Here is a 15942-nt window from a genome sequence, read left to right as displayed (position 1 = left end):
AGATTGGAGATAAAGTAAGAAATGCACAATAGTTTTGATACTCAGAGTTAGTTGTGATTTAATCCTCGTTAATTTGGAAAAAAAATTTGTTTTTATCTCTTTGATCTTTAAAAAGAAAAAATTGCTTTTTGTGTGTCCTTTTTTTCTTCGTCTTTCCTCTCTAATCCCTCCTCCCCCTTCCTCCAAAAAGCAAACCAACAACCGCTCTGGTTTCTCCTTAACCAACCTGTCTTTCTTTTGTGTGTTTAGGGTCCTCCAAGATGTTCCTCTCTTCAGGCTCCCATCATGCTGCTGTCAGGACATGAAGGGGAAGTGTACTGTAGCAAGTTCCATCCCAATGGATCCACCTTAGCATCTGCAGGATTTGACCGGCTCATCTGTGAGTTGTTTATGTATCTTCTTTAATGCTTCACCGTTAAGCAGTTAATGTCTTGAAAATACCTCGAAGGCTACAAGAATATACATGTATATGAGCAAAGAGGGGGATAGGGAAACATATACAAAGGGAAAGGGGAGGAGAAAGAGAGAGAAAAAGAAAAAGAAAAGAGAAAGGGGGAGAAGGGAGGGGAGGTGAGCAGGAGAGCAGAATGCTGATCCTTGAAGCTGGAAAGGAAGAGACAATAGGGTATTACTTTACAGGCCCAAAGACTCTGACTCAATCTGAGTCCCAGCTCCATCTTTATCTCAAGGCTCACTTATAAAAGTCATGTTCTCATAGCCATTATCTCTATTGCCTGCCTCTTTAGGAGACATACAAACTGTCAGATTTAAACCGTAATAACCTAAATGTATTCCAAGCAATTTCTCACAGAAATCACTCAGTATGTGAGAAGATGAGATTATCAAGGAGGAATATTATGAATTTTAGCTACTGTAGAAGAGAAGTAAGGGAAAATAGAAAGGATACTGGAATGTGTTAGGTTCACCATGCTTGGATTCCTTCTTAGATTCAGCTCTTATTAAGGAAGTATTTATTTATATCAGCCCTAAATCTGCCAGTCTAATATCCATTGGTCCTAATTCTTCCCTTTTGGGCCAAGCAGAACATGTCTCATTCCTTTTCCAGGTGTCTTTTCTTCTCCAAACTAGGTGTCCCCAGTTCTTTCACCTGACTTTTGATAATATGGGCTCCACTCTTCACACCATTCTAGTAACTTTTGATACATCTTAACCCATGTTCTTTTCAGAATGTGCTATCCCAAACTGAGCCTATCACATGTGCTCTGACCAGAGTCTTATTGTGGATTCTGTGACTCTTTGTGCATCTTAGGAGAGCAGAAGCTCTTTTTAACTGATATGTCATACCTTGGGCTTAGATTGAGCCTGGCAGTTCATTGAAATCATCAGATCTTTTTCATAGGATGCCTGATTAAGCTGTACAGGAAGCTTGCTGGAATTCTATTTGCTTGCAGCTTACATTTTGCTAAGGGAAGTGAGTCATAAGAAAGGTGCCTTCTGCCATTATCTCCTCATTTATCCCATTTGGTACTCCTTAACAAAGCTAACTCCTCTACTTGTTCAAGCAATCCCATTCTATCTTGTCTCTTCCAACAGGTTGTTCTCTCTTTCCCTTCTACTCTTTCACTTATTTTCGGTCTCTCCTTGTCTACTGGCTCATTCCCTACTACCTACAAACATGCCCATGTCTTTGATCCTTCCATCCCTGTTAACTGTCATCATCCTGTATCTCTTATGCTGGGTTGGGGAGCCTTGAGACCACATGGACCCCTTGGGTCCTCAAGTGTGGCCCTTAGGGGATTTGTTCTGTGAAGTTTGGATTCAGTCAAACGGCTGCACTTGAGGACTTACAGGGCCACATGTGACCCCGAGGCCAAAGGTTCCCAGAAGACTGAGTCTTTGTAGCAGAGCTCCTGAAAAAGGTCGTCTAAAATGGATGCTTCCACTTTCCTCTCACTCTCTTAACCCCTTAGAGTCTGGCTGCTGACCTTATCATTCCACTGAAACTGCTCTTTCCAAAGTTACCAGTGATTTCTTAGTTGCCAAATCCAATGGCTTCTTCTCAGTCATCATTCTCTTTGATCTCTCTGTAGTCTTTGACACTGCTGATCACTGTTTTCTCCCCAGGTTTTCTACTGTCTCCTGGTTCTCTTCCTACCTGTCTCGTTGCTCCTTCTTCATCTTCTTTGCTGTATCCTCTTCCAGATAATGCCCTCTAACTATAGGTGTCCCACAGGGTTCTGTGCTGGGCCCTCTTCTCTTCACCTACTGTACTACTTCATATGGTAATCTCATCAGCTCCCATGGATTTAATTATGCTGATAATTCTTACAGCTACCTAGCCTACCCCAGCCTCCCTGCTGACTGTAGCCTTACATCTTTCTCTGCCTTTCAGACACCTCGAATTGGATGTCCAGTTGACAGCTTAAATTCAGTATGTCTAAAACAGAAATCATTATCTTTCCCCCATACCCTTGTCCCCCTCCTACCCTCTCTATTACTGTAAAGGGCTATATCCTCCTCCTAGGAGACATCCTATATCCCTTTCCATCTCTCAGCCCTCCATATCCAATCGGTTTCCAAAGCTTTCCTGTTTCATCTTTGCAGCATCTCTCAGACATGTCCCCTTCTCTTCTGTGACACTGCTACCCCTCTAGTACAAGCTCTCATCACCTCATGCCAGGACTTGTGGGTCAACCTGCCTTGTCTCTCCCTGCTCCAATCCATCCTCCATTCAGCCAGTAAAGTGATTTTCTTAAAGCATAAGTCCAGTCATGACAGTCCCTTAACTGCCCCCTCCCAACACTCAATAAACCCCTTTGGTTTCTTATTGCCTTCAGGAGAAAATACAAAATGTTCTCTTTAACATTCAAAGCCCTTCATATCCTAGCCTTCTACCTTTCCACTCTTCTTACTCCTTACTTCCCCGTAAGTATTCTTTGGTCCAGTGACACTGGCCTCCTGTCTGTTTCAGGAACAAGACACTCCCTATCTCTTAGCTCCAGGCATTTTCTCTGGCTTTCCCCATGCCTAGAACCTCTCTCCTTCCACTCCAACTACTGACCTCTCTGGCTTCCTTTAAGTCCCAGCTAAAATTCCACCTTCTACAGGAAGCCTTCCCTAACCTTTCTTAATTCCAGCGTATTCCTTCTCTTAATTATCTCCTATTTGCCCTGTCTATAGCTTGCTTTGTATGTATTTGTTTGCATATTATAGATTGTAAGCTCCTTGAGAGTAAGGGCTGTCTTTTGCCTATTTTTGTATTCTCCACACTTATCACAGTGCCTGCCACTTAGTAGGTCCTTAATAAGTGTTTATTGATTCAGTGAGCAGTGCATACACCTACTTTTACTTGTTTGGGAGGAGTGTTTGCTCTGAACTGTGTAACCAGAACTAATCAAGCTACTCTTTTCCATTATACACAGTGCTGTGTATACTCTTAAAACTTTAAAGACAATTTATCTTTTGAAAAAGAAGAGCTATAAAATATTGAATGATATGCTGTTTTCTTTAAAAACGAAGTAATTTTGGTTTGAAGGGAATTTTTGTGGGCAGAGAATGTTTTGTGTAGTGAGGAGAGGTTAGGTATGATGATGAGTGCAGAGTACCAGCGTTAGATAGGATGAACACAGAAGAAATAGGGGAAAAGTACAAAGGATTATCTGAGAGTGATGTTAATAACAGTATGCTTAACTGTTTTATGGGGAGTAGCAGCTGCTTTTTGGTTTGCTGAAGACTTGAGATGACCCTGTAGGTAAGGGCAAGGTCAGTAGCACCAGAGCTTTAGAATATACTGAAGAGACAGCATATCTGCTGACTTCATTCCTCTAAGTGTGAATCCTCAAAAATGAGAGGTGGAACATGGCAGCAGCCATTATATAAGAGGTTCAGTCTCCTGGTGGATGCATCTGGGGAAAAAAAATTGTCAAAAGAATATGAGGTGCCAGGTGGAAGATAAGAATTAAAGAATTTTAATCTACCTGACTTCCATTTGCTCTAGCCACAGGTGACCAATGGCTTTCCTAACTCTCTGTCTTACGTAGACCTTGTTTTCTGTGTCTCATCCATAATCTGAGGGGGTCTAGTGAGCCAACAGATTCTGATAACTGGAGGGGCTAGTGCCCAGTAGGGTTTACAAACGTTCCTCTGTTTATTTCACAGTGTTGTGGAATGTGTATGGGGATTGTGATAATTATGCCACCCTGAAAGGACACAGTGGGGCAGTCATGGAGCTGCATTATAACACGGATGGGAGGTGAGTACCACTATTGTAAGAACGATTGCTTATTTAACACTAGCTCTTCTCAGGCCTTCTTGTTAGTTCCTCATGAGTCACTAATGTACAAGACCCTGTTGTCCAGAGCCATTGCTTTCTTGTTTGTTATCCTGTTGTCTGGCATGTCACAATAAGCTAAAACACGTAATGGCACTCTGTGAAACACAACTTTAAAGATGTCATCTCAACTGCCCAGTTAGGGAGCTCTGATATAAGAAATTCTATATACCCATTTTTAACTAACTCTTAGACCCATTTTAAGCCTCAGGGCATGCTGGGTCACTCACTTAGCCTCTCTGCCATTATTTTTCCTACTGATAATTCTCATAAAAGTCCTTTTCTGTGCTCCATCTTGATATGCAGGGCACCCTGGGGTCTCTCTCTTGAGGGGTGTGCCAGTGGAATATAAGCTCTGGCAGATTCTGTCTAGAATGATACTGACTCTAGGCTACATGCCTTCACTCCAAGGTTCAGCCTAATTAATGGAGGCACTCATCAATAGACTATTGTCCACAAGATGTTAGATTTATTCTGTTTTGACCAATTGCTGCCATGAAACAGAAAGTAAAAATAGACTTGTTATTCAGTCCCCTTCCTTATCTGTGATGATTGTAACATTGGCAGAAAGTGGTTGAGAAGATGCTAAGACTCACATCCTTTTTAGACCTTTTATAAACTTTAATATAACTTTGCTCTCTCTGCCCAGTGATCCCCAAGTTGACACAACATGATTAGCTGACCTAAATCCATATTGACACTCTCATTTTAAATGAAATTAGAAGACATAAAGAAGGTACAGCCAAGTGGGACCCCCATGGCTTACGGATTCTCCTATGTAATCTGATAAAGGTTGATCAGAACTGGTTTCTTCATATTCCCAAGGCTCAAAAGAAACATCATTTCTTAGAACACTGGTTATTTCAGTTTGCTTGCTGTGAGCTTAAGCAGACAGACTAGAAGATAATTGTATCTCATTGCATCTCCATCCTCATTTGCAAAGGATATAATAGTATGGAAGAGCTTGTCTTGTTCCTAATTTAATTTCTCTTTAAATTGTAGACACAGGTAAATGGTACAAACTTGGTTGGAAAGATGGTTTGGAATCAGAGAATTTGAGGAACTAAAGTCTTATTCTAAAAGTAGACATTGTCTACTTTATTCGAGAACAAGCCAAGTGCTGAATGTGGCAAATGCTGGGTAATGTTAAAAAAACAAAATGGACTATATTTCTTTTTTTTTTTTTTTTTTTTTTGTAATGTTTAACAATCACTGCCATACAATTGTGATTTTATCCCCCCCACCTACCCCCCACTCCCCCCCTCCCTCCCCACGACTGCATACAATTCTGTATAGATTCTACATATACTTTCCTATTGAGTATATTTTCACTATAGTCATGCTATGTAGTCAGGCTAAGATAAATGAAAGAAATCCTATAACAAATCAGAACATGATACACAAACACATACACATACACAAACATGATCTGCTACAATATGTGAGTGACTTCCATATTTCTCTCTCTGAGTGTGGCAGGCATTTTGCCTTGAGATCCTCCATTGGGATTTTTTTTTTTTTTTTTGGTAAGAAGTTCTTGTGTTATTACAAAAATCTAAGTCTACCAGAAAAAACTCTCACACACTGTGGTTGTTGCTGTGCATAAAGTTCTCCTGGTTCTGCTCCTTTCACTCAGCATCAGGTCATATAAGTCCTTCCAGGCCTCTCTGAAGTCTTCTTGTTCATCATTTCTTATGGCACAATAGTACTCCATTACATTCATATACCATAATTTATTCAGCCATTCTCCAATTGATGGACATCCCCTTGACTTCCAGTTTTTGGCAACTACATAGAGTGCTGCTATAAATATTTTTGTACATGTGGGACCCTTTCCCATTTTTATGGTCTCTTGGGGATATAGTCCTAGTAGCGATATTGCTGGGTCAAAGGGTATGCACATTTTTGTAGCCCTTTGGGCATAGTTCCAAATTGCTCTCCAGAATGGTTGGATGCGCTCGCAGCTCCACCAACAATGAATTAGTGTTCCAACTTTCCCACATCCTCTCCAGCATTTATCATTTTCTTGTTCTGTCATGTTTGCCAATCTTATAGGTGTGATGTGGTACCTCAGAGTTGTTTTGATTTGCATCTCTCTAACCAATAGTGATTTAGAGCATTTTTTCATATGATTATAGATAGCTTTAATTTCTTCCTCTGAAAATTGCCCGTTCATATCCTTTGACTATTTATCAATTGGGGAATGACTTGTATGATTATACATTTGGATCAGTTCTCTATAAATTCTAGAAATGAGGCCTTTATCCCCGAGCTTAGCTGTAAAAATTCTTTCCCAACTTACTACATCCCTCCGGATTTTGGTTGCATTGGGTTTGGTTGTGCAAAAACTTCTCAGTTTAATGTAATCAAAGTTATCCATTTTGCATTTCATAATGCATTCTATCTCTCCTTTAGTAAAGAATTCTTCCCTTCTCCATAGATCTGATAAATACACTATTCCTTGCTTCTCCAGTTTATTCATGGTATCAATCTTTATACCTAAATCATGTACCCATTTGGACTTTATTCTTGTGTACGGTGTCAGGTATGGGTCTATGCCTAATTTCCGCCACACTGTTATCCAGTTTTCCCAGCAATTTTTGTCAAACAGTGAGTTCTTATCCCAGAAGCTGGGGTCCTTGGGTTTATCAAACAGAAGGTTGCTATATTCCTTGCCTACTGCATCTTGAGTGCCAAGTCTATTCCACTTGTCTACCTCTCTGTTTCTTAGCCAATACCAAGTGGTTTTGATAATTGCTGCTTTATAATACAGTTTGAGGTCTGGTAGCGCTAGGCCACCTTCCCAAGCATTTCTTTTCATTAGTCCCTTTGATATTCTGGACCTTTTGTTTTTCTAAATGAATTTTGATATTATTTTGTCCAGCTCTAGAAAGTAATTGTCTGATTATATTTCAATAGAGAGGAAAAGACTGGATGGAATCTTCATTATTTCAGAATCTGTTATTGGTGATCATCCACTTAGATCATCAACTGATTTGAGGAAAAGTTAAAATAAAATATCACATGAGGAGAAATCAAGCTCGAGAAAAAAAGACACTGTTAACAAGTGATTCTGACCCAACCTGTGTAAACAAATGACCCCTTCTGAAAAGTGGGAATGAATAGAGGTCAAGACCAGGATGGGGAACCTGTGGCCTCAAGGCCATATGTGGCCCTCTGCATCCTTAAATGTGGCCCTTTGCCTGAATCCAGACTTCACAGAACAAATCCTTTGACTGAGTCCAAATTTTAGAGGACAAATCCTTTTATTAAGGGGATTTGTTCTGTGAAGTTTGGATTCAGGCAAAGGGCCACATTTGAGGATGCAGAGGGCCACATATGACCTTGAGGCTTCAAGTTCCCCACCCATGATCAAGACCATGCATCTGCCTCTCTCTCTTTTTTAGAGAAGCTTAATGGATAATAAAAAGGTTCTTTAGGGAAAAGAGCAAAGGAAACCAGAAACTACCTCAACTACCAGCAAACTTGACAAGCAAAGGCAACTTAGACATCAAACTTTTTTGCAAAATATTATGAAGAAGAATCATGGAATACTATGACCTATGTCACATCAGAAAAAACTGGAAAAGATTTTAGAAAACATCCCTGTCAAAATCTTTGTGTGAGGTCCAGCTGTTGGTGCATCCCAAGAGCATTTGTAGATAAAACCAAAAAAGGGGGGAAAGAGGGGCCGCAGACACACACACTGGAATTTACTTACCATTATTTTTACAACAGTCTCTCTTTCTCAAGAACCAGGATGGTACAGTTGCCCCATTTAGACTCCTAACACTTCATTCAGTGCCTGTAGTTAGCTCACTGGTTGAAGAGGTAGCGAAGGCATTTAAGATGAGAGCGAAGAGGGCCTGGGCCAGACCAAAGACACAGCATCCTGGGCTGTAGGCACTGCAGTTTGAAAGGCATTCAGGGAGGAGTTTTTCCAAGGCATCTCAAAGGGGATTTTTTAAAAAATAGAAAAGAATCACAAACAATGCTTACACTTAAAACGGCAAATGAGGAGACATCAGCTACTGACTCTTGTACCTTCTCTCTCTTGCCTTTAGAATCTGGGTGCTATATACACACATAAAGGCAATTCTTCATGAAAATCAAGGTTTTAGCATCACAGAACTTATTGATTTTTTTGTTAAAGTATTTGACATAGTAGGGAAAAAGACTACCAGAACGGTTCTATAAGGAGTCTTACACACACGTTAACATCATATGATCATATGACACATATGACCATTTGAAAATAATTTTGTTTAATGATCTGCCAGACATTGACATCGATTGATCAGGTTACATGCTCATTTGAAGCGTTTGCCAGAATAATGGAGGATACCCTGTGCAGAACTCAAAAGGTTTCCCTTGTAATATTTAGGTTCTCCAAATGATCAAAGGAGACATTGTATTAATTGTGTCAGACTCCATGACATTATAAAACTTAATCAATCCATAGTAGTGTAAAAGGATAATAGAATTCAGAGCTGGAAGGAATCTTGGAGAACTTGTCCAACCCCTGCATTTTGCAGATGTGGAGGCTGAGACCCACCCAGGGAAATTAACTTGCCTGAGATCATAGAGGTAGTAAAAAAATAGAATTAAAACTTGAACCTGTATTCTCTGAGTTCAAATCTAGCTCTTTTCCTGCCATATTGGGGATTAGTGTAATATAATACTCTGCAGAAACAAAGTAAATAAAAAATAGTCGATGTTCAGATTGTGACGTGCATATGGACAATGTTTGCTCCCAAAATTGATCAGGAAAAGGAGATGGCATTTGGAAAATTGTGCAGTGCTTTCAATGATCCCAAACTATTTTCCACCACAAAAGCTCATCTCTTTAGCACCACTCGTCTTCTAGTAATATTATATGGATATTAATCAAAGAACCATCATGATCTCAGAAGAATGAAAATGACAACCCAAAACATAGTGGAAAGTTGTGTGTTGTACCTGAGATTGTAGTATAATTGCAGTGATATACAGAAGTTATATAAAAGATTTCATGTGTTACCAGTCATAAGGAGAAACAGTAGAACAGACCACTGCTTGTCCTCAGACATTTAAACAATTGGTGGAAGGCATCTTTTGCATGTAGGGATGAGTGACCTAGAGGCGTAATGGAAAGACAAGGATGAGAAACCATGGAAGGTATCCCTATAATAAGGAAGCCACACATCCAGCTTTGTAAAGAGTTCAGTCTGGAAAGCATCTGAAGAGCACAAACTTGCAGCATTGGAAGGGACATTTGAAGTCACTCAGTCCACTTGAGCAAGAATCCTCTCTACAGGATCTCCAACACGTGGTCATCCAGACTTTCCTTCGAGTACTGTAGTGAGTCAGGGGAGGCCCTGAGGAGGCCGTGCTGATTGTTAGGAAGTTCTTCCTTACATGAAACTGAAATCTCGCTCGTGCAGTTTCTACTCATTGTTCCTAGTTCTGTCCCCTGGGGCCAAGAAGAGCAAGTCTAGTCCCTTTTCTATAGGACAGCTCTGGAAGTTGTGCTGCCCTATCCTCTCATCTCATCCCTTCCAAGTGTTATACTAAATAAATAACCCCTGACCCTTCAGTCATGATCTCAAGAATTATGAGACTGTAGATGCAGAGTGAGAAGAGTCCTCAGGCCATGTGGTCCAACTACCCCTTGTTTTTCAAGTGAGGCAACTAAAGCTTAGTGAGGAGGAGTGATTGACTTTCCCAAGGTGACAGAGATTAAGCATCAAACAGTAGGATTTGAACCTAGGGCCTCTTCTTCCAAAGCCATTGCTTTTTCTACTTTATCATATCCATTTTCTAACCTGGTTTTTCTCTGGATGCTTGCTGGATCATCAGTATATTTCTTCTAATATAGAACCTAGAATTGAACATACCCTTGATATCTAAGGAGAGAAGATAGCTGGATTATTGCCTCCAAAGTGCTAGACCCTCTACATCTCTCCCTTTAGCCAAAAATTACATTAGATTTTAAAGCTGCCTTGTCACATTGTTGATTTGTTAAACTTAGGATCCACTCTGCCTTCCCCCCATTCTTATTCAGACCAGTTGCTACCTAGCAGTTTATTACATTTTAAATATTGTATGATTTGTCCTATATAGCACTGACAAATGGATAGAATAAAATCATTTAGTGTCTTTCTTAACCTAAACTTTTCTCTTTGTTTTTTTCTCTCTCTCTTATCCTTTACCATTCAGCATGCTCTTCTCAGCTTCCACAGATAAGACTGTTGCTGTATGGGATAGTGAGACTGGAGAGAGAATTAAGAGGCTGAAGGGACATACTTCCTTTGTGAATTCCTGTTACCCTGCCAGGAGGGGCCCCCAACTAGTCTGCACTGGCAGTGATGATGGCACTGTTAAGGTGGGTGTGTGACTGTTGCTACTTTCTGAAGTGGCATAGTAGCATGCATATATGACCCTTTCCTTGGAGTTGACCAGCTTCTGACGGGCCTTTTCCAAGTAGGATGGATACTCCCTATAGCCCGTTCCTTCTGAACTTGGTTGTAATGCTTCTAATGCCATTTCCCCCCTTGAAACAAAGATGTAGGAAAGTTTCCATTTTGAGGACAAAAGATTGTAACCTCTGACATAACCGGTGATAGATGTATAACCCCGCATTGGAATCTTAGGATACTAAATATGTTAAATACATGTAAATAAGCATTAAATAAAGCATAAAATATTAAACATGAGGGGACTTTAAAAATCATTTAATCTAAACTTCTTTTACAGATAGGGAAAAGGGCATCTCAGAAAAAAATGAGAGCTGTCCCAAGGTTACATGGAGTTAGGGGCATCATAACTACCTAAGAGTATGCTTGTGCTATCATAATAATGAAATTTATACCATTATCCTTTTTGCTGTGTTACCAAATTTCAGACTCTGAGTGATTTTGTCAGGCATCATGCCAAAGGGGACTAAAGGGCAGACTGCATGTAGAAACCTCACAGTCCCTTTGGTGGTTGGAGTTTTGAGTGAATGCACTGACTTCCACATAAAAAGATTAGGTTAACTACCCAAGAGGATATTTGCATTGAGTTTTTCCTATAACATTGGTAATTATTTTCCGCTGAAAAAAAATCTGATGGCCTTGTTCTGACCAGTGATAAACTTGCTGGGCAGCTGGGTTTAGAGTGTGTCGAATTGATGTCAACAAATGCAAACCTGTATGAAGGTGAGCCTGCAGGCTGGATCTAGCCAGGGTGAGTAGCACAGGACAGAGAGTCAAACAGTCCAAGTTCAATCCCACTAATGCCATTTGCTAGATGTGTGGCCTTCTAAAAATGTTCATCTTGTGGAGCCTCTATTTTTTCATTTGTAAAATAGCCATGGTAGGGCTTTACCTACCTTCCTCTAGCAAAGGTTGTTGCGAAGTATTAAGACATGTGCAGAGTGCTTTGTGACCCATTCAGGGCTCTGTGAGTCTGAGCTGCCAATGGCAAATCTGCTTCCTCTGCCCCAGTGAGTAAACTCTGCTAGCCCCCAGAGGATGATTAAGCCTCTGAAGAGGCTTTCCCATTAATGTTTCTGTAAAACCAAGTTGTGGTGTTCTCACAAAGTTTGACACTCTACACATTTGTCTATCCATCTGTAAGTACTGAGATCCAATGCTAAATGATTCTTCCTTACATAAATTCCATTCATATTCTGACTCTACAAAAAGGTTTACTCAGATGTCTCTATGGCAAATGATATGATTATCTTAGTTATTTAAAGAATTCCTTCTGGCATTCATTTTCAGTTATCGATGATGGTATTCCAGGAGAATATTTATTGCTCTTTTGAAACTTGGTCATCTTTTTTCTAGCTCATGAGCTACCGTCTCATCTGCAAATGAAGCCCTTTTTTGTGTATACAGTTAGTTAGATTTATTTACATAAGGATGTTGATTTGTAATGATGCAAAGGCCATGCTACCGGGCCTTCTGGGAACTTGTGCTGCACTGTTAAGAGGCCAAGCTTTCAAGAAGAAGCAGCCTAGCTCAGCACAAGAATCCCTGGGGTGGGACTGGAGGTCCTGGCTTTCATTTCTCGCTCTACCCCTCACTAGTTGGGTGAGGTTTGCTCATGTTTCTTTTTCTTTATTTCCCCTCTTTAAGGTGGACTGGCTCTGTGGTTTCAGTGGCATACAGAGTTAGCTCCTAGTAACAATTTCCTGTACCAGAATCAATGAGTACCTTCTCTGCAGCTTAAGAGTCTCCTGGGACTCTCAGGTTATGGGACTTAACCCTGTAAGAGGTGGGAATTGAACTTTGGTTTTCCTGACTCTCAGGCCAGCTGTGTCTGTTTCACGTTATAGTCTCTGAACTCATCTGTAGAACGGGGAAAATACTACTTGGCCTACCCATCTACAAGGCTGCTGTCATGATTTAATGAGAGACCATATGTAGGCAGAAGTGCTTTGGGAGCCATAAGGTGCTGTAGGAACATAGGGAGCACGCTGGTATTGACAGGACTCTGTGATTACCAGTTGTCTGAGCTGACTTTGATAGATTTACATAGAAATCTTCCTATTTCAGAGCTTGTAGAAAAACTTAGAGCAAACCAACTACCATTGCATGAACACTGTGTCTCCATCTTTTTATTCATTTTTAATCCAGTTTTTTCCAAATGGAGGTAGGAGGTTCAGAGGATATAGAATCTGCTAGGGAAAATTGGCAGGGATTAGGGAGGCTTATTTTGTTTATTTTATGTCTTTCTCCCCCCCTCAGCAAGTCTAGAAGAACATTAGTAATCTTTATAGATTCGGCTGATGCCTGAGAAACAATTTATTTTGAGTAAGGGGCCTTTCTTCACCCCACTGCCTGCTCTTCCTGTGGGTAAGGCTTGCCCTGTGGGTGGCTGGAACAGTTTAGAGATGAAGAAGCAGTACTTTTAGAACTGGAAGGACCTTTCACAATCATCTAATCTGTCTGACTTGTTTTCTTTTTGAGGAAACTGAGACTGGAGAATGGCTATCCATCTTTTTTGTTTCCTCTGACTCCCTGCATCCCTAACTTTTGGAATCCTCAGTCAGGGTTCTCTCCATCTAATCAGGAAGCATTTTGAAGGACAAATCAGTAACGAGAGTAGAAGAGTAAAAAGATAAGTTCATTTGCAGTATTGAGGATTGAATATCTCATGGGTGGAATGACATTGCCTCTTGTGCATAATTCATGCACTCCAGTGGCCAGGCGGAAGATTCACTGGCTTTCTTTAAAGTATATGGATAAAATGAGATTATTTAGCTGGACAGCTCATTTTGTTCTTCTGATTTTACGCTTTTGCTCATCCTACTAGTTTGATTAGTCAGCAGGTCTGATCCAGGTCAAAGGAGTAATCATTCACATGTATAGTCCTGCATGCTGAGCAGTAACTTTTACATTGATCATTCTCATTTACATAAATCTCAATTGATTAATAAATTCTTTATCCTCACTTGTGAAATTTCACTGATTCTTTCTCATGGAGCCTTGTATCTGGCTGTCTTTTGCTTAACCCTCCTGTCTTCTTTCTTCCACCATTCCTGGCTTCCACGTTCTTGCACAAACAAAAGCAACCAGCCTTGCCATATGTTCCCTGGAGTGACCCATGTTACTTCTGCTTTCCATTTCTAAACCATAAAGCAGAAGGACATAGGTTTGTTCTTGCCTCCATTCAAGTCCTTAAAACCAAAATGTTTCCTGAGTAGAACATAGACCAGGTGTAGAGATATAGACAGAGAATGTGATAGAGAATCCAGCATAGGCTGATAAGATCTCCAAGCAAGTATGTGGAGGGGGAGGAACATGGCTTTCTGGGTAGAATCTTCACCATCCCTTCTGAAAACCCTTGGACTGTGTAATTGTTGCCTCTGTGTTTTCCAGGGAGCTGGACATGGGATTCTCTGCAGACCTCAGACCAATCCTTGGACATGTTATATGTAGATCCTCTCCCAAAGAGGTTTCTTTTCTCCTGGCTTGGGTGAGCCATACTAAGGCCCCACATTGTTGTTGGTTCTTCCCTTTTCAGGGTCAGACATTAGAGCTGAGTCCTCGAAGATCTCTGCTCCACAGTTACTTGTCCAGATCTCCCCTGTTCTGAATTTTATCAAATCCATTGTTGTCCTTGGGAGGTCAAGAGCAATCAATTCTGATTGTGTTTCTGGGCTTTCTCTCTGATTTCCCTCTGTTCCTGAGCATTATCTTCCTGAAGGAGTCTAATATAGGATTATTATTTCATCATATCTCTATTTCCCTTTCTTTTGACTTTTTTTTACATATATGGGCATGTGTCCTTTTAGAGTAAATTCATTCTGAGAACTTTTTTTTTTTTTTTTGGTTCAAACCTCTGATTTTATCGGTGTAGGGGAACTCCTGGTGAGGAACGTCCTCTACCAATGCAGACTGACACCTCTTCTGCAACTTCTAGTCTTAGAGAGTTGCCTGGGGCCTCGAGAGGGTAAGTGACTTGCCCAGGGTCACACAACCCATACATGTCAGAGATGGGACTAGAGCTCACGTCTTCCTGACTAAGGGTGTTTCTGTCCACTATTCCACACCATTTCTCTTAGAACGAGAGATTTCCTCATCACAATGGTGTTCCTAATTTTACTGGGTGGTCCAATCAGAGGAGTCGGATTAAGACAACTCTAGAATAAATACTAGAAGTAGAATAAATGCTAAAAATTTGCATGATAATGAGAGCAGATTAGGGTAATAGCATGAAGTTGTAGCAGCAGAGAGTGAAGATCATTGCTGCCTACATTCCCGTGGCATGTTAAGGTTTCCGTGCTGTTTCACATACATTGTCTCATATGATCCACGTGACAGCCTGTGAGGTGACCCATTTGACTGCTGAGTTTGGAGTTTGGAGAGGCTGAGTGACAGTCACCATCGCACAGCTGGTAATCCCAAGGATACCATGGGAGCCTGGGTTTTTCCTGGGGACAAATCTAGTCCTCTCTGTACCACCCAGTGCCTCCTCTCAAGTATTCTAAGAGGTCTGTATGGCCAGCATGCTCTATCTCATTGAGCCCTTGGTTCACATTCTTAATTTGCTTTCTTCTCAAGCTTCCAGCCCCCATTTCTCATTCATATGACATGTATGGGATTTCAGGTCTGCACATGGGACCTTAGAGGTTTTTTAGTCTCACTTATGCTGAACTAGGATGGACTTCTGTGTATATACTGTGATATGTTGACTCCCATAACTAAGTGGATGTTGCTTTAAACAATTGGAGTAGTCACCAGCAGATTCTAAAAAGTGTACAGCTAACTAAGTAGCAAAAGATAGGATGTGAAAGAATGATAGTAAATACCTCTTTGGTGTTTTAAAACTTTGTGATTCCTTTAGTGTAGGCATACCATCTATGGAGATTACAGCCTATCCCTGTTTCAGTCTTCCTCACTTAGTGGCTAACCTTCCGGTGATGAGCTTCTAAACTTAGTTCCGTTGGTCCTTAAAGAGCAATCATACAGGCCATTGTCATGTCCATCGCCATACTAGATAGATAAAAATGATATTGTGTAGCCTTCTCAGCGTGGGAGTTTCTGAGAAACAGATTACAAAATCTGCAAGTAGTATCTTTTGAGCAGCAAACTCCATTCTTTCTCACCTCATATAAGAAACAGTATATTTTCAGTTTTGATACAAACTTTCCATATGACAAATAGCCCAAAATTTACATT

At 40.6% G+C, this 15942-nt stretch overlaps 1 protein-coding gene across 1 annotated transcript in view; it reads left to right on the top strand.

The window, feature by feature from the left end:
- The window catches only part of SNRNP40 (small nuclear ribonucleoprotein U5 subunit 40), a 46909-nt gene that overhangs the window by 6054 nt on the left and 24913 nt on the right, over positions 1-15942 (top strand). Inside the window, exons 2-4 of the mRNA XM_072609661.1 lie at positions 250-379; positions 4120-4213; positions 10490-10655. Of these exons, the coding sequence (XP_072465762.1) occupies positions 250-379; positions 4120-4213; positions 10490-10655 (390 nt within the window). The remainder of the gene's footprint in view (positions 1-249; positions 380-4119; positions 4214-10489; positions 10656-15942) is intronic.

This window comes from Notamacropus eugenii, chromosome 5 (genome assembly GCF_028372415.1).
Source record: "Notamacropus eugenii isolate mMacEug1 chromosome 5, mMacEug1.pri_v2, whole genome shotgun sequence".
Lineage (NCBI taxonomy): Eukaryota > Metazoa > Chordata > Mammalia > Diprotodontia > Macropodidae > Notamacropus > Notamacropus eugenii.
The sequence above is the reverse complement of the archived record's forward strand: the minus strand, read 5'-3'. Positions and strand labels throughout refer to the sequence as shown.